At 48.7% G+C, this 19679-nt stretch overlaps 1 protein-coding gene across 2 annotated transcripts; it reads right to left on the bottom strand.

Moving 5' to 3' along the window:
- Nucleotides 1-211: 211 nt before the first annotated feature.
- RALB (RAS like proto-oncogene B) lies at nt 212-19426 on the bottom strand. 2 transcript variants are annotated; one of them, XM_069732645.1, is made up of 5 exons: nt 19292-19426; nt 8550-8723; nt 4026-4234; nt 1786-1963; nt 212-1340 (listed from the first exon to the last, which is right to left on the bottom strand). In XM_069732645.1, the coding sequence occupies exons 2-5, from the start codon at nt 8661-8663 to the stop codon at nt 1221-1223; spliced, it is 621 nt and encodes a 206-aa protein (XP_069588746.1). In that variant the 5' UTR covers nt 8664-8723; nt 19292-19426; the 3' UTR covers nt 212-1220. The 2 variants fall into 2 exon arrangements, with proteins under 2 accessions (XP_069588746.1, XP_069588747.1); XM_069732646.1 differs by lacking the exon at nt 19292-19426 and adding an exon at nt 15465-15585.
- Nucleotides 19427-19679: the final 253 nt, after the last annotated feature.

Raw genomic sequence — 19679 nt, forward strand, 5'->3', positions numbered from 1 at the left:
ACTGCACTGGTATTGGGGTGAAAAGAAAAAAAAAAAAAATCCGGAAGCCCCAAAGATGATCCAAAAAGGAAATCTCTGCAGCCTGAGAGCGGCCCTATAATAACCCCGACCCAACCTGCTATATACACCCTGTGCTCATTACTAAAGGGTCAGAGGTTATTCTGAATATATCCCACGCCCGGACACAGCTCAGAAATTTTGCAATAAGTTATTTTGTTTTGTTTTTTAAATGGACTTAGGTCTTCTACTCAAGTCACATCCAGAGCTGCATTCAGAATTCTGTAGGACGTTACTTGACGTAATACTTTGCAGAAGTGTGTGAGGAAGAGCGGGGGAAATATTTCTCACAATGCAATGCAGGAGCTTTCCAGTAATAATTGCAATCACCGAAATTAACCATATAACTGCTGCATGTGACAATTACAAGTTGCATTGCAACCAAGTGAAAAAAAAAAAAAGAAGTGAATTTTGTCACGACCTTCACCAGGTAAGGATAACTGCAGGTTTGTGCAAGCACTGTCCCGGCAGAATTGTGAATGCAGCTCTGAGTGTGAGTGGGGTACACAACGTAAGCCAGGATCGGCGCAGTATTAACGCCATAAGCAAGATGGTGTCCGAGAAATCTAAGACGTCTCCCCACGCCTCCAGGTCTGAAAAACTTTACTCATTGCAAAACTTTGTGGTTTTTGTAAAGTGCGGAGAAAAATTGCACCAAGAGGAAATTTGGCAACAGAAGCAAAAAACAAACAAAATACAACTAAGTACAATGACCCCATGGATGATAGGCGTTACAGTCCTCGCCTGGCGGTGTCATGGGGCTGAATACTGGTAACGTGCGCCGCCCCCCACTAACTACCCGTTCTCTGGATCGCAGCATTGCTACGCTGGATCAGCCGCGGTTTTCGGTGCGGACCACCGGCCATATTTTTTATTTTTTTTAACTTTCTCACAGAAAACATTTTGTTCCTTTTTGGCAAAAAGAAAGTGAAACCTCAGTTATATATGGAGGTGATGAACGGCGGCGGCACTTTCCCCTTTAAGTGGCGGGGTCCAGCGCCGGCTGCGCTGCTTAGTCTTTATAGCACTGAATGAATTAAATACTAAAATGCTGCATTAGAAAAAAAAAAAAAAAATAGAAAAAAAATATATATAAGAGTCGGGTTTGGAGCAGGGGCGTCGCTCGCTGCAGCCCTTCACAGGTGGCGTCCGCGGCGGCGCGGTCACAGTAGACAGCATCGCTGTTTGAAGCTCTTCTTGCTTTTGCCGCTCTTCTTCCCATTCTTGTCCTTGTTCTCGGACATTTTCTTAGCCCGGATTTCTCGCATCAGGTCAAAGAAAACCTGAAAAAAAAAAAAAAGCGTCAGTCAATATAATCTGCACAGCGCTCTGAGGAGCAGGGTCTGAACAGTCGCATGCTGGGGAAGAAGCTGCAGCCAGCAAAGGCTACGTTCACATTTGCGTTGTGCGGTGCAGCGTCGGCGACGCAACGCACAACGCAAATGTAAACGCATGCACAACGCAGCGTTTTGTGACGCATGCGTCCACTTTTGCATGGTTTTTGGCGCAGAAAAAACTGCATCATGCAGCGTCCTCTGCGTCCTGACGCATGCACCACAGTGACGCATGCCGCACAAAACGCAAGTGCAACGCATGTCCATGCGCCCCCCATGTTAAATATAGGGGTGCATGACGCATGCGTCGCTGCGCCTGACGCAACGCTAATGTGAACGTAGCCAAAGTCTGGGGTCTTCCAGTCACACACCCCGGGGGGGACGCAGCCCTCACCTTGTCCACATTGGCTCTGGTTTTGGCGGACGTCTCCACGTACTGCACCCCCCACTCCTCGGCTTTGCTCCGGGCGATGTCCACAGACACTTGTCTCCGGTCCTCCAGGTCAGACTTGTTACCCACGACCAGCAGAGGGATCTTGTCTTCTTCCGCCTTCACACGCAGGATCTGCTCTCTGTAGGGGAAAGCCACCAGGACGCTGATTAATAGGTTTTTGGGCGAGTAAATTTTCTGGCCATCACCTCCATAATACCGCCATGTTGTAAGTGAATGCTGGATCCTTAACCACTGTGACCCTGGGATTTCTCAGACATGATCTCTACACAATAGGACTCAATGCCTCAGCATATTCTAGGTTCCCCCCACCCTGATCTGCTCCTTGTCCCTTTCACCTGGGTCTGCCCTGTCTCCACCAGTCAGAACTTGCTAGATTTTGTTAATTTATCCCTCACAAGGTTACACACCGCTAAACAGGAGGAGATGCCCTGGTGCTGCAGGCTGCGGCACGCTCCAGGTCACTGCATCATGGCGCCTGGTCTCACGCTCCTGTCTGTGCTTGTCCTCAAAGAAAAACTAAATTCCTCAAAACCAAAATCGCAGGAGACGAAAAGGGGCAAAGACAGAAGAACTGCACAAATCAGAAAAGAAACTTAAACCCTGCCAACCCAAAGAGCACCATCACCAAACTTCTGCTGTAAAGATCATGACAGCACCACCAGAGTGGTCCACCCACCAAGGACAGGAGACCTACCGGCTTAAAAAATGGCGGCACCTCTCCCACCTCGGGCGAATTAAAGAGCATGAGAGGACCACCAGGGATAAATAAAAATAACTAGCACCTAAACCACCAAAAGGTGTGGAAACAGCATTGTAGTGAAAGTTGTGCTCACCCACATGTGATGGGAGGGAATATAAGAGTGCGGTCATGGGTTCTGAGAAATCCCGCTATCAGTAACCGACCATCAGTCACCCATAACAGCACCACGAGAGATTTACAGAGAAAAATAATCTAGGAAGGAACCACCGCCTGGAGCACCCTTCACCCAAAGGGGAGGTCGGATGACTCAACCATATCCAGTCTATAGTGGATATATATGGGTACAGATACTGCACTGCTGGTGCAGTCACTGTCTACATACATTACATTACTGATCCTGAGTTACATCCTGCATTATACTCCAGAGCTGCACTCACTATTCTGCTGGTGCAGTCACTGTCTACATACATTACTGATCCTGAGTTACATCCTGTATTATACCCCAGAGCTGCACTCACTATTCTGCTGGTGCAGTCGCTGTGTACATACATTACATTACTGATCCTGAGTTACATCCAGTATTATACTCCAGAGCTGCACTCACTATTCTGCTGGTGCAGTCACTGTGTACATACATTACATTACTGATCCTGAGTTACATCCTGCATTATACTCCAGAGCTGCACTCACTATTCTGCTGGTGCAGTCACTGTGTACATACATTACATTACTGATCCTGAGTTACCTCCTGTATTATACCCCAGAGCTGCACTCACTATTCTGCTGGTGCAGTCACTGTCTACATACATTACATTACTGATCCTGAGTTACATCCTGCATTATACTCCAGAGCTGCACTCACTATTCTGCTGGTGCAGTCACTGTGTACATACATTACATTACTGATCCTGAGTTACATCCTGTATTATACTCCAGAGCTGCACTCACTATTCTGCTGGTGCACTCACTGTGTACATACATTACTGATCCTGAGTTACATCCTGTATTATACCCCAGAGCTGCACTCACTATTCTGCTGGTGCAGTCACTGTGTACATACATTACTGATCCTGAGTTACATCCTGTATTATACCCCAGAGCTGCACTCACTATTCTGCTGGTGCAGTCACTGTGTACATACATTACATTACTGATCCTGAGTTACATCCAGTATTATACTCCAGAGCTGCACTCACTATTCTGCTGGTGCAGTCACTGTGTACATACATTACATTACTGATCCTGAGTTACCTCCTGTATTATGCTCTAGAGCTGCACTCACTATTCTGCTGGTGCAGTCACTGTGTACATACATTACATTACTGATCCTGAGTTACATCCTGTATTATACTCCAGAGCTGCACTCACTATTCTGTTTGTGTAGTACAGTCATGTATATACACTGACAGTGCAGTTTCTGTATATTTAATGTATAGTATGATTATTGTGCGGTTGTGCTGGGATTTGTAGTTATTCTGACCTGAACTCGCTCGTGGCTGTGAAGGATTCCTGCTCTGTGATGGAGAACACCAGGAGGAATCCCTCTCCGCTGCGGAAGTAGTTGTCGCGGATGGCTGCATAGTCCTCCTGGCCGGCGGTGTCCAGGATGTCTATCTGCACCTCCTCCCCGTCCAGCACCACCTTCTTCCTGTAGCTGTCGGCCTTTGTGGGCTCATAATCCTCCACAAACTGAAAGCAAGAAACAAAAACAGGTAATAGCATTGATAACAATCCCACAACAGATCCCTGCAGATCACAGTGATCAATGGATTGGTGGCGGGGGAGGGGCGGCGTGTTAGAACGGCACCCAAGTATTATTTGTCATTGATCACTAGTACCGGTCAGGAATAACGGCTTCTATACATCAGTTCCGCACTTGCACAACGGCTGCTTACTGTCAGTGAACAGAACTCGGTGGGCCGCTCACACTCAGTCGCTGAGGGGTTTGTAAGGGCTCACTCCCATCTGTACGAATGCAATCCATAAATCGGTAGAATAACATTGGTCGGAATGAAATCCTATCATTGTGTGTTCATCTGTGTGGTTCACAGAATAGATCGCTACATAGAGGTCAGTGACATTTACAATTATTACAGTGTGTGTGCAGCTTGCTGTCCATGTATTTAATAAAAGATTTTTCTGTAAACAACATGACGTGGGCTTCCGCGTAATTTTGTTAACCAGCAGAGGGAAAGATGGCCGATGTTTATAGCCAGGGAAAGAAGTAATACCCTTGGAGCTTCCCAGGCTATTAATATCAGCTCACAGCTGTATAATTAGCCTTTACTGGCTATTAAACTGGGGAACCTCCAAAAAAAAAAAAAAAAAAAATTATGTGGGGTCCCCCACAATTAATAACCAGCAAAGGCTACGCAGACAGCTGTGGGCTGATTTTAATAGCCTAGGAAGGGGCCATGGATACTGCCCCACCCCCAGGCTATAAAAAGCATCAGCTCTCGGTCACCCCAGAAAAGGCGCATCTCTAAGGCTGGGTTCCCATTGCGTTATGGGACCGCGTTAAACGGACAGCGTTGCACGGCGAAATTATGGGAATAATGGGAACGCGCTTCACTAGCGCGTGCCATGTTCGGCACGCGCTAGCGACGCACCGGTGATTCCTGGCGCGCCGCGGACGCTGCTTGCAGCGTCCGAGGCGCGCCCGCGGTCCGTTCCCCGCTCTCGCAGATCGGGGATCTGCGAGAGCGGGGACGTTACCGCGACCCCGACCGCAGCCCCATAGAAAACATTGCGTTAGCGCAATCCGCTAGCGCTAAACGGATTGCACTAACGTAATGTGACCCTAGCCTTAGATGCGCCAATTCTGACTTTAGCCTTGCTCTTCCCATTTGCCCTGTAGTGGTGGCAAGTGGGTTGATAGTTAGGGGGGGTTGATGTCACCTTTGTATTGTCAGGTGACATCAAACCCTGAGGTTAGTAATGGAGAGGTGTCAATAAGACGACCCCATTACTAACTCCATAGTCATATTGTATAAAAACACACAGAAAAAGGCCCTTTAATTAAAAGAATGACAGACTCCTTTAATAAATGTTAAATTAAACCATACTTACCTCACCCACTACCTCACTACCTTGACATCTGCAAAAGAATTAAAAATAAAAAAAAAACACATTCCTCACCTGTCTGCAGAGAAGATAATGCATTTGTCCCACGATGGGTCTAGCTCTGCTACATCTAGATGGCAGGCTGCATGGTTACATGATGCGACCATACAGCCTGTCATCCAGCAGACACACGGAGCACCGTGTGCTCAGTGTCTCCCTGTGAGCGGCTATTCCCTGTCTGAGGGTACCGCGAGTACCGCGAGTGTGAGAAAGTTCTCTTGCCCGCGGTGCCATCTGACAGGTCCTGCGAGTTCACAGCCAATGAACTCACTTCACCTTTCTGACGCCACTGCGAGCGCCGCGGGAAATTTTCCCATGGCGCTGACATCACATAGGTTACCTATGCTACGTGTGAAAAATCGGATTCTGCTTGCATGAAAAATCGCACGACCCTTGCATTAAACTCGTCCCACTCTCCTGCATCAAAATCGGACCGATTTTAAGATGGCTAGCGTGACTCCAGCCTTCCAATGTGAGGTTACAGCTTTCCGCTCACGGTTCAGGGCAGGCGAGAGATTTGTTGCTGCTGAATGAAAACTTTCTGCTTCATATCCGGAAGCTGAAAATCCATGGAGCTCATGTCCAGCTGACACAGCTGCAGGATCATCATAGTGCACGAGTAATTTCTGGGTCACCACCCTCAGAGGGGTAACCTTTATTTTTGGCTTGAGGCAGCTGAATCTGACTCATCTTTATGGAATAAGCTGTGATTTGTCCTGTGCACGTTTTTTTCCCCACAGAAGTCTTCTATAAGTCATGCAACAAAAAGTTCTCCTTTTCTATGAGTGATTGCAATTGTGTAAAAAAAATTTAATAATTTTTAACCTCCTCGCCCTCATATGCATTCTGGACCCTAAAAGTAATCGGTCACCCTGAAAAACATTTCCCTGCAGGTCAGGAGTCATTATTTTAATAAAGTTTCTACTTTTCTTTGCCCCTTGATTTATTTTTGTATTTGTTCTGATTAGATGGACACTTGGCAAAATGCTAATGATTAAGCTTCCCTATAATTCACTCGGCAGCACATTGTCCCATTTAACCAGGACACGTGCTGCCGAGAACTATGATATGTTTTAGGCGCACAGCACAACTGTAGTGACAATTATTCTGTGCACACAGTAGTGCGGTTAGCCCGTGTAAACAGAGTATTAACTGTTTGCAGATCGGCTGTCCAATTGCAGCCTCGAGCACATTATTTGCATTACTACACTCCCCCGTGTACAAGCAAAACACGCAGATCGGTATAATTCGCCCTTTGGCTTTTTTTCCCTCCACTGTCATCCAACTTAAGAAGAATACAAAAAAAATAAGATGCAGTTTAATCTACCTTGTTTAATGTAACCATTTTATTAACAAACCTCTTGATGGTGTTGGACACATTTTACGTTTCTACCGTATTTTCGGACTATAAGACGCACCCAGGTTTAAGAAGTGGAAAATAGGGAAAAAAAATATTTGAAGCAAAATATGTGGTAAAATATTTAATAACATACTATTATATGTGGTGTTATTATATACAATAGTATGTTATTATGTTGGAATCTGCGGGTAGAAGATGGAGCTGCGGGACCAGTGTGGTGTCTGTAAAGTACTATATGAAGACGCTGGGGGTGAGTATAAGGGGGGTACAGGGCTTATATTTAAAGCACCACTCCAGCACTGAAAAATAACACTGGATTGCTGCTTTAAGATCCCATGGGAGAACTACAACTCCCAGAATGTCCTGTAGATCCTATGGCATGCTGGGAGTTCTAGTTCACCGCAGGAGTGGCAGAGTGCTTTTTTATGTGTTATTACTAAACTTTGTATTAATTCTTACTTGTCCAGACTGTGCTCAGTGCAGGTCCTGCAGCCAGCCAGCCACGCTAGAAAACCAACAGTGTCTCTCTCTACAGCTTACAGGACCTGCGGTGAGGTAATGAAGGGCTGGAGCATCACAGGACCGCACAGAGCCCTCTCTTATTACTTCACCGCAGGTCCTGGAAGAGTAAGCTGCATTGTTTGTAGTGCGGTGTCTGCAGGACCTGTAGTGACATAATGAAGAGCGAGGGCTTTGTGCTGTCATGTGATGCTCCAGCCCGCCCTCTTCATTACCTCCCCACAGGTCCTATAATGACGGGAGCACTCGGCTCTGTGCAGTCAGGTATGCGGCGATCTCTCCTGTGGCCTCCTGCTCCACCAGACACACGATCTCCCCAGCCGCTGCAGGAATCCGGTGCTGGGGAAACCATGCGAGTCCGCTGTTTACATGAATATTCATTCGCTGCTCCCCTCCCACTGCTCGGCGCTGATAGGTGGTCATGGAAGCGGCTAATGAATATTCCTTCACTGTCAGCCTCGGGACCATGTGGTTTCCCCAGCACCGGATTCCCCTGCCTCCTACACGTGCGATCCCACTCTGCCGCTGCCCCCTCCCCACATGTTACATTCGGACCATAAAATGCACCCCACACTTTCCTTCCAAATTTGGAGGAAAAAAGTGCGCCTTATGGTCCAGAAAATACAGCACATTGGGGACCCTCGTTATTACATTTGGGACCTTTCTCCCGACACGTTGCTGTCTCTTCTCTAGAAGTGGGCAACTTACTGTCAGATGGGCTGTGAACTCAGGGCTGTCCTGCTCCCCTCCATGCCTTGTTACCCACCCCCAACCCCCCGCTGCCATGTGACCCACCCATACCCCATAATTGCATCGCACCACAGTTAAAGCTTCTTAGTAGCCATGGTCATTGACCACAGCAACGTTGTGGCTGATCTGCCACGATCAGAGTGATCTCCGACCCTCAAGAACCCAGTGACAAACTTATCAGGCCACATTTGCCTGGAAGAAGGGAGACAGGTTTTATATGACCACGCTAAACAGTGTGGCGCCATCACTCACCTCGTCATACATGAACTGCAGGGTGAGCGCAGACTTGCCCACGCCTCCACTACCGACCATGATCACTTTGTGCAGGACCAGAGAACTCTGGGTTTTGTTCTTGTTGGCTGCCATATTGGATGATTCTTGCGGCTGCAATCATGCACCAGTGGGCGGCTCACGTAATCCCAGTAACTGCAAAACACAAGGAAACAAGCGATTACCCGGAGGCAGTCAGTAAGGTGGAGCCTGTAGGGAGTTCAGGCATGTGGGCGACGAGGACTGATATCAGCCCCTCTTACAGTTACATCCATATATACACACATATATAAGGAGCTGAAACTCCTAAACCCTTCATCCAATTTTAATATGGATCCCCTCAAATGAAAGCTTAAAGTCTGAACTTCAACTGCATCTGAATTGTTTTGTTTAAAATTCATTGTGGAAATGTCTATAACCAAAATTATAAAAATGTTGTCTCTGTCCAAATATATATGGACCTAACTGTATAACGCTACAGCACAGATATAAACAGATCACATTTTGATTACTGTCCCTTTAATATCCTGCACAGGAGGGGCCGCGCTTCCTGCCATTGTTCTCCCTTCATGGACATTTAGTGTAAACTTCCCGTCCTTGGATCCGGTGAGATGAATGCGCAAAATTTAGAACGAGGGGTCATACAGCCAAAGACGCCCCCTCCAACTTTTATCGGGGATTGAGCCTCATATGCAGAGCGTGCGGGGCCGGAGGCTCATTATTAGAGGGTCGGTCCTCATCAGCTCCGTAAAAGCCAAAAGTTCTACAAGACACATGGACGGTAAACGAATAAAAAATCAAAAACAGAACGTGGCTGATGAGAGCGATTCATAACCGCAGTGTAGGAACTAGAATTCCTTCACGGACCATCCAGACAAAGTAGAATCCTCACCATGGATTCCCCGTGACTCCAAATGTAGTCACTGCACCAGCAGAATAGTGAGCACAGCTCTGGAGTATAATACAGGAGGTAACTCAGGATCAGTAATGTAATGTATGTACACAGTGACTGCACCAGCAGAATAGTGAGTGCAGCTCTGGGGTATAATACAGGAGGTAACTCAGGATCAGTAATGTAATGTATGTACACAGTGACTGCACCAGCAGAATAGTGAGTGCGGCTCTGGGGAATAATACAGGAGGTAACTCAGGATCAGCAATGTAATGTATGTACACAGTGACTGCACCAGCAGAATAGTGAGCACAGCTCTGGAGTATAATACAGGAGGTAACTCAGGATCAGTAATGTAATGTATGTACACAGTGACTGCACCAGCAGAATAGTGAGTGCGGCTCTGGGGAATAATACAGGAGGTAACTCAGGATCAGTAATGTAATGTGTGTACACAGTGACTGCACCAGCAGAATAGTGAGTGCGGCTCTGGGGAATAATACAGGAGGTAACTCAGGATCAGTAATGTAATGTATGTACACAGTGACTGCACCAGCAGTATAGTGAGTGCTGCTCTGGAGTATAATACAGGATGTAACTCAGGATCAGTAATGTAATGTATGTACAGTGACTGCACCAGCAGAATAGTGAGTGCAGCTCTGGAGTATAATACAGGATGTAACTCAGGATCAGTAATGTACTGTATGTACATAGTGACTGCACCAGCAGAATAGTGAGTGCAGCTCTGGAGTATAATACAGGATGTAACTCAGGATCAGTAATGTAATGTATGCAGTGATTGCACCAGCAGAATAGTGAGCACAGCTCTGGAGTATAATACAGGAGGTAACTCAGGATCAGTAATGTAATGTATGTACACAGTGACTGCACCAGCAGAATAGTGAGTGCAGCTCTGGAGTATAATACAGGATGTAACTCAGGATCAGTAATGTAATGTATGTACACAGTGATTGCACCAGCAGAATAGTGAGTGCAGCTCTGGAGTATAATACAGGATGTAACTCAGGATCAGTAATGTAAAGTATGTACACAGTGACTGCACCAGCAGAATAGTGAGTGCAGCTCTGGGGTATAATACAGGATGTAACTCAGGATCAGTAATGTATGTACACAGTGACTGCACCAGCAGAATAGTGAGTGCAGCTCTGGGGTATAAAACAGGATGTAACTCAGGATCAGTAATGTAATGTATGTACACAGTGACTGCACCAGCAGAATAGTGAGTGCAGCTCTGGAGTATAATACAGGAGGTAACTCAGGATCAGTAATGTAATGTATGTACACAGTGACTGCACCAGCAGAATAGTGAGTGCAGCTCTGGAGTATAATACAGGAGGTGACTCAGGATCAGTAATGTAATGTATGTACACAGTGACTGCACCAGTGAGCGCAGCTCTGCAGTACTCGTATAATACAATACAGTATAATGTGATTATTTCTTGCCCATTCCTTATAACAGAACAGGATACTGCTGCTCTCTGGGTCGGACGTCTGGATCTTCACAGAGAGAAAAAGCAGAACAAGTATAATGAAGTCACCGGCCGACACTTCCCCAATCACATTAGAGGGGAAAATGTACAAGAATGTGGAGGGCACGTTGTGCCATCATGGGACTCGGACAGGAGACTTAATGGGAACCTGTCACCACTTGTTTTGCTCTATCAGCTAAAAATATCATTTAATTGCTTGTCAGTATGCATTCCACATCTACATTTGAACCCCCCCCCCCCCCCGATACCCCATGCATCACCCATAAAAACCTTTTTAATTTGTCCCGCGCTGTATGTTAATCTGTTCATACAATGTGACCTCGCACGTGCGCAGTATGCTTTGCCCAATTGCGGGCAAAGCCGAAAAGCAGTATGGCACAGTACTTGCGCATGGACAAATTAAAAAGGTTTTTATGGGTGATGCATGGGGTATCGGGGGGTGGGGGGGGGGGTTCAAATGTAGATGTGGAATGCATACTGACAAGCAATTAAATGATATTTTTAGCTGATAGAGCAAAAAAAGTGGTGACAGGTTCCCATTAACCATTTAGAAAACCAGCAAGAATACACAGGAGAAATAGGTCAGTAACACAAGTGAGATTCTGCGTTAAGTTATAATATTGTAGACTGGCAAAATATTACCAAAGGGTACGAGCCAACGATGACCAGACCTGAAGACACCAGGACCACAGTAGGGGCAGAACCAGGATAAGGGCGGATAGCACCGGGACCATGACAGCTCTGCCGGGCAGGTAGGAGAGGAGAGACCATCTAAATCATGAGCACGGCCCAAGAAGTGTCCCAGAAAGTGTGAAGCAACAAAATTATCAAATGAAGAGGTTGCAGGTGGTGCCCAGGACAAGAGATGGGACCTCAGAAACACCTGAGAGATGCGGCCCACTGCCCCGACGAGAGGAGGAGAAGAAAGAAGAAAGAAGAAGCCCCCTACCGCCACAAGAAGAAGAAGCGGCCCCCTACCGCCACAAGAAGAAGAAGAAGCGGCCCCCTACCGCCACAAGAAGAAGAAGAAGCGGCCCCCTACCGCCACAAGAAGAAGAAGAAGCGGCCCCCTACCGCCACAAGAAGAAGAAGAAGAAGCGGCCCCCTACCGCCACAAGAAGAAGAAGCGGCCCCCTACCGCCACAAGAAGAAGAAGAAGCGGCCCCCTACCGCCACAAGAAGAAGCGGCCCCCTGCCGCCACAAGAAGAAGAAGCGGCCCCCTGCCGCCACAAGAAGAAGCGGCCCCCTACCGCCACAAGAAGAAGAAGAAGCGGCCCCCTACCGCCACAAGAAGAAGAAGAAGCGGCCCCCTACCGCCACAAGAAGAAGAAGCGGCCCCCTACCGCCACAAGAAGAAGAAGCGGCCCCCTACCGCCACAAGAAGAAGCGGCCCCCTGCCGCCACAAGAAGAAGAAGCGGCCCCCTGCCGCCACAAGAAGAAGAAGCGGCCCCCTACCGCCACAAGAAGAAGAAGCGGCCCCCTACCGCCACAAGAAGAAGAAGCGGCCCCCTGCCGCCACAAGAAGAAGAAGCGGCCCCCTACCACTACAAGAAGCTCTCGACGAGGTGCGTTTCATGGACTCCGGAGCCAGGATGCGTTTGGCAGAACAGTCTCATCCTGGCACGGAGCCACCACAAGAAAGATGAACATCTGTGGATATAAATGGCTGGAATTATAAACTATTAGGCTCGCTGGCAGCTGTGGACGTCACAGAGTTTATAAGGAGAGCGGACCTAGCCGTGTACCCAGCCCCCGCTCTGTGCTGGTGTGCCACGGGGGATAAATATTATATCGAAAAGAGAGAAAGGCAGTACCGTAATGCCTGCACACTACACCATACACCTATAATATAGAGAAAATAACGAGCTTTATTTGGTACACCATAACAAAAAACATAAAACATAAGTAAAATCATACGGAACTTATGTTTTATGCTTTTTGTTATGGTGTACCAAATAAAGCTCGTTATTTTCTCTATATTATAGGTGTATGGTGTAGTGTGCGGGCATTACGGTACTGCCTTTCTCTCTTTTCGATACATTGCTATTTACTACCGGCTTTTTGCACCTCCCTTTAACTGCATTTATTAGGTCGTGCGCCTGATCTTACATTAGGGGGATAAATATTAGGCAGATAGTCGCCCCCCAGCACAGATCTGCACTACATAACCAGCATCTGGGACCCAGCAGCAGCGGTGCCTGCTACATCTCCCCACAATCCAGAATGAGAAATGTCAGCACACGATCAATGAATACTCCCATAATATTCACAGATACTGGGGCTCGGGAGGAGAGGGCATCACGGAGGAGCGGGCGGTCACAATGGATGGCACAAAGTGCTACGGCCGACTAAGGCTTCATTCACATCTTCAGTTCCCATTGGAAATATACCATTATAGTCTGTGACTCTTCATGTGTCAAAAAAAATGTTAATAATCAGACAGCAACTGTTACCATCCATGTACAATAAAGGGGCCGCTGCAACAATGTAGTTATGTGATCGATGATAAATACAACAATGAAAAGCAGAAAAATCACCGATGTTTGAATAAGGCCTATACACAACACTCAATTTCCATCACATGTGACTGATATCAGCCCCTCTTATAACGCTCCAGTACTGACATATTATAGGTGTGGGGCTTTGGCTTTTATTGAGGTCCCAGACACTACATTTTAAGTCTCCTGTACATCATCTATCTCTGCGGGACTTTCTAACACAATGGAGACTCTCAGTCTAGGTAATTTGTGAGCTATAAATGCCTTTTCTTTATCCAGCGATGATACATTGCTGCTGGCTTTGGCTCGCACTGATTGTTTGCTCTGGATACATTGCAACAAAGTGACATTGTGAAAGTTTTTACAAATATATAATAAACTTTGCATCTAAAATTTATCAACATCGCCTGTTTGTCATCAGTGGAATTGAATGGACTTCTCACAGCTGAAAGTTTGTTACAATTTTCCACACTGGAAATATTGTATAAGGCTACTTTCACACTAGCGTTGTTTGTGCCGCACAACGGGTGCAGCGGATGCAGATTTTTATCACATCCGCTGCCCTATTGTGAGGTGCGGGGAGGTGGGGGCGGAGTTCCGGCCGCGCATGCGCGGTCGTTAAAAGCGGTCCGCCGGCAGCAAAAAACGTTACATGTAACGTTTTTTGCTCCCGGCGGTCCGCCACAACACGGCGCAACCGTCGCACGACGGTTGCGACGTGTGTCAATGCGTCGCTAATGTTAATCTATGGGGCAAAAACGCATCCTGCAAACAACTTTGCAGGATGCGTTTTTTCCCATAAACGACGCATTGAAAACAACGCAAGTGTGAAAGTAGCCTTAGTAAAACATGTACAGCACAAATCCTACAAAGTATCAGCACAGGCAGATACTGGTTTATACAAGGCAAAGCTCACAAATATAAAGACTAGTGACCGGCCCACAGATACCCCGACCATGAGCAGAACCGCTGGCAGGGAGGTGGGGGGCCGCCGGCAGGGAGGTGGGGGGCCGCCGGCAGGGACGTGGGGGGCCGCCGGGTCCTGTGGCATAGCAGGGGGCTTGATACTTTCACAAGACCCAGTGGTGGCTTCTGGAGCACAACCTACGTCACTAGAGTAGAATGATTTACAGCGGGGGGTGAGGCTTTACTGTGAGACCCCAGATACAGGCAGATCACAGTGAAAAAATCATGCAAGAAAAATAAATAAAACGTAGGCCTCAGTCAGACGTCCACCATGGATATAACGCCTACCCACTATAGTCTGAGGCTGTTCACATGTCCGCATTTTTCCATGGACCGTGTGTTTGTACAAAACACACGGAGACATGGTTTGTTTTTTGTTTGTTTTTTTAACAATATCACAGATGAAAAATACAATACAAGTCTATAGGCGAAAAAACACATACAGCATCAATACAGTCAGTTCTGTCTGTATACAACGTAGGAAAGGATCGGGGAAGCTTTGTAAGTTATTTATCCATATGTGAAAGTTAGAAACCACTGACTGATGGTTAAAGCGAACACACAGACCAAGCACTGACGGCACTGGTACATGAAAGATACAGACATCTGAATGAGGTCTAATTAAATCGTTCACAGCAAGGACTCGTGCAGAAGACCAAACTTTTGGTCTGAACGGGAGACAAAACATCGGACCGTACTCGGATGACATCTGAGTGCAGTCTGATTTCTGCACACTGACAGATTTGAGAAGATGAAGAATTTACCCCCCACTATCTTCTCCTTTGAGAGAATTGGAACACACTGAACAAACTCTGATCAGTGCAATTAGCAGAATCAGACCGATTCGCTCAGATGAAAATATGCTTGTGTGACCGTAGTCTAACCAAAACTGCATAAGGGAGCGCTCCAACACTGCTCCCATCACCTGCTGCCGGTTTGTAAGTTCCTCACTCAATAACAGGAAGCAGAGATATAGAAACAGTATGAACACTTCCCCTCTAAGCGGCCGCTCTGGGACCCAGGTTTACCTTTCTCATCCGTATCCTCTATGACCAGGGGGGCTTGAACCCAAAATGCGATCAGTTCCCCATAACATGGATTTCCACCTCACCCAGCGACCAGTATGTGCATACGAGCTGCACACAGAGGGCCGGGCCCTCCAGGAATAGCAGAGGGCGGCGGCAGGGAGTGCCCCCATATTATTAATACACTATCTTTAGGGCCATGTGGGTGGAGCGCGGCGCAGAGCTTATTACATAGTGCAGCATTTATCACACACTAAATAAATATTATCGTAAGGTGGAAAAGTCCAGTAACTTTCTATCAAGTTTTGCATTTTAATTTCTCATAATTTTTTTTTTCCCCCCCAAGATCTCTGCTAGATGTCAGAGAATGGAAAATATTGTACCCAGCGAGAAGATTAAACATCACAGATACACACTGCTCAAAAAATAAAGGGAACACTTACAACAGAATATAACTCCGAGTAAATCAAACTTCTGTGAAATCAAACTGTCCACTTAGGAAGCAACACTGATTGACAATTTCACATGCTGTTGTGCAAATGGAACAGACAACAGATGGAAATTATTGGCAATTATCAAGACGCCCTGAATAAAGGAGCGGTTCTGCAGGTGGGGACCATAGACCACATCTCAGTACCAATGCTTTCTGGCTGATGTTTTGGTCACTTTTGAGGCTATGTGCACACGATGCGGATTTTGCTGCGGATCCGCAGCAGTTTCCCATGAGTTTACAGTTCAATGTAAACCTATGGGAAACCAAAAACGCTGAGCACATGCTGCGGAAAAAAAACACGCGGAAACGCAGCGGTTTACATTCCACAGCATGTCACTTCTTTCTGCAGATTCCGCAGCGGTTTTACAACTGCCCCTATGGAAAACCGCAGTTGTAAAACCGCAGAAAAAAATGCGGTAAATCCGCAGCGGTTTTCCACTGCAGATTTATCAAATCCGCTGCAGAAAAATCCGCAGTGGACCTAGAATACGTGTGCACATAGCCTGAATGTTGGTTGTGCCTTCACACTCGTGGTAGCATGAGACGGACTCTACAACTCACACAAGTGGCTCAGGTAGTGCAGCTCATCCAGGATGGCACATCAATGCGAGCTGTGGCAAGAAGGTTTGCTGTGTCTGTCAGCGTAGGAGGCGCTACCAGGAGACAGGCCAGTACACCAGGAGACGTGGAGGGGACCGTAGGAGGGCAACAACCCAGCAGCAGGACCGCTACCTCAGCCTTTGTGCAAGGAGGAACAGGAGGAGCACTGCCAGAACCCTGCAAAATGACGTCCAGCAGGCCACAAATGTGCAATAGAAGCCGACTCCATGAGGATGGTCTGAGTGCCCGACATCCACAGTTGGGGGTTGTGCTCACAGCCCAACACGGTGCAGAACTCTTGGCATTTGCCACAGAACACCAGGATTGGCAAATTCACCACTGGCGCCCTGTGCTCTTCACAGATGAAAGCAGGTTCACACTGAGCACATGTGACAGACGTGACAGAGTCTGGAGACGCCGTGGAGAGCGATCTGCTGCATGCAACATCCTTCACCATGACCGGTTTGGCAGTGGGTCAGTAATGGTGTGGGGTGGCATTTCTTTGGAGGGCCGCACAGCCCTCCATGTGCTCTCCAGAGGTAGCCTGACTGCGATTAGGTAACGAGATGAGATCCTCAGACCCCTTGTGAGACCATATGCTGGTGCGGTTGGCCCTGGGTTCCTCCTAATGCAGGACAATGCCAGACCTCATGTGGCTGAAGTGTGTCAGCAGTTCCTGCAAGATGAAGGCATTGAAGCTATGGACTGGCCGCCCGTTTCCCAGACCTGAATCCTATTGAGCACATCTGGGAAATCACGTCTCGCTCCATCCACCGTCACGCTGCACCACAGACTGTCCAGGAGTTGGCGGATACTTTAGTCCAGGTCTGGGAGGAGATCCCTCAGGAGACCATCCGCCGCCTCATCAGGAGCATGCCCAGGCGTTGTAGGGAGGTCATACAGGCACGTGGAGGCCACACACACTACTGAGCATAATTTCTTTTTCTTGAGGCATTTCCACTGAAGTTGGATCAGCCTGTAACTTCATTTTACACTTTGATTTTGAGCATCATTCCAACTCCAGACCTCCAGGGATATTAGTTGTGATTTACGTTTATCATTTTTAGGTTTTATTGTTCTCAACACATTGTGCTATGTAATGAATAAATATTTACAACTGGAATATTTCATTCAGTGATATCTAGGATGTGGGATTTTAGTGTTCCCTTTATTTTTTTGAGCAGTGTATTTTCCTCAGGTCAGCTGAACGGCGCCTCCACACTGCGATCAGCCCCCACACTGCAATCAGCCGCCGGCGCCCCCACACTGCAATCAGCCGCCGGCGCCCCCACACTGCAATCAGCCGCCGGCGCCCCCACACTGCAATCAGCCGCCGGCGCCCCCACAATGCAATCAGCCGCCGGCGCCCCCACACTGCAATCAGCCGCCGGCGCCCACACACTGCAATCAGCCGCCGGCGCCCCCACACTGCAATCAGCCGCCGGCGCCCCCACACTGCAATCAGCCGCCGGCGCCCCCACAATGCAATCAGCCGCCGGCGCCCCCACACTGCAATCAGCCGCCGGCGCCCCCACAATGCAATCAGCCGCCGGCGCCCCCACACTGCAATCAGCCGCCGGCACTGGAGCAGAGGACATGTTCTCAGGGAGAGACCTTCTGCTCCAGATGTTGCATCCACTGTAAATTCTGAGGAAAAGGAATCAGTGTTCAGCCTCCAGGGGCTGCGTGGTCCTCACCCCTAAGTTATGGCAGGGCATGCTGGGAGTTGTAGTATTGCAGTAGCTGGAAACCACCCCAGAACACCAGGTCACATGGAGATTGTGATGGGTCAGTTTTAGAATCTGGGAACTGGAGTAAAACAATCCGACACAATGTCACCCCCAAACTGCTCCAGAAATATACAGAATCAGTAGGATCAGCGCCGGACCCCTACCCCAGCAAGAAGCCCCCAACTAGATACAAAACTCTACAGTCAGGAAGGTATGAGAGAGAGCAATGAAAGCGTCATCAAAGCCTCCAAAAAAACAGAAAAGTCAGGGGGGGGGGTAGATGGATGAAGAGAGGAGGCAGAGGATGGATGGAGGGCGAGACCTGCTCAGAGGCCGAGGATGATGGAGAGGACGATGGTGGACAGGCTGGGGGATTCATAGAGGAGGCCTGGGATGATGGAGGAGGAGGACAATACAGAGGCCGGGGGATGATGGAGGAGGAGGACAATACAGAGGCCGGGGGATGATGGAGGAGGAGGACGGTACAGAGGCCGGGGGATGATGGAGGAGGAGGACGGTACAGAGGCCGGGGGATGAGGGAGGAGGCCGGGGGATGATGGAGGAGGCCGGGGGATGATGGAGGAGGAGGACGGTGCAGAGGCCGGGGGATGATGGAGGAGGAGGACGGTGCAGAGGCCGGGGGATGATGGAGGAGGAGGACGGTACAGAGGCCAGGGGATGATGGAGGAGGCCGGGGATGATGGAGGAGGCCGGGGATGATGGAGGAGGACGGTATAGAGGCCAGGGGATGATGGAGGAGGCCGGGGATGATGGAGGAGGACGGTACAGAGGCCAGGGGATGAGGGAGGAGGAGGACGGTGCAGAGGCCGGGGGATGATGGAGGAGGCCGGGGATGAGGAAGGAGGAGGACGGTGCAGAGGCCGGGGGATGATGGAGGAGGCCGGGGATGATGGAGGAGGCCGGGGATGATGGAGGAGGCGGGGGTTTGTCGGCCGGTACACAGGACGTGTCGGGGTATTTGTGTTCTCCCGGGCTCCGGCTCTCACCTCCGGTGTCTGTTCCGCCGCTCCCGGTCCCTCAGGCTCCTGCTCTCCGGGCGCGGCTCCGCTTCCTGCAGCCGCTACAGTTGCCCGGATGGGACACTTCTGCTCAAGTCGCAGCTACGGAGCGTCTGATGGGACAACGCTCAGCCGCTGCACATGCGCAGTGAGGCGGCGCCGATTTCTGTTGCTGAGTGCTCCTGCCAGCGCCAGGATCACGGGGAAGCGGCGGGCCGGCTCCTTATACCGCTGTGCCGGCTCCTTATACCGCTGTGCCGGCTCCTTATACCGCTGTGCCGGCTCCGTATACCGCTGTGCCGGCTCCGTATACCGCTGTGCCGGCTCCGTATACCGCTGTGCCGGCTCCGTATACCGCTGTGCCGGCTCCTTATAC

Source organism: Ranitomeya imitator, chromosome 7 (assembly GCF_032444005.1).
Source record: "Ranitomeya imitator isolate aRanImi1 chromosome 7, aRanImi1.pri, whole genome shotgun sequence".
Lineage (NCBI taxonomy): Eukaryota > Metazoa > Chordata > Amphibia > Anura > Dendrobatidae > Ranitomeya > Ranitomeya imitator.

What these genes read in the sequence shown, in the direction of transcription:
- RALB (XM_069732645.1), bottom strand. Translation starts at nt 8,663, where the DNA reads ATGGCAGCCAACAAGAACAAAACCCAGAGTTCTCTGGTCCTGCACAAA. An exon ending in TGCAGTTCATGTATGACGAG is followed by an intron (nt 4,235 to 8,549) that starts GTGAGTGATGGC and finishes TCTTGCTTTCAG; the next exon opens with TTTGTGGAGGATTATGAGCC. An exon ending in ACAGCCACGAGCGAGTTCAG is followed by an intron (nt 1,964 to 4,025) that starts GTCAGAATAACT and finishes TTTCCCCTACAG; the next exon opens with AGAGCAGATCCTGCGTGTGA.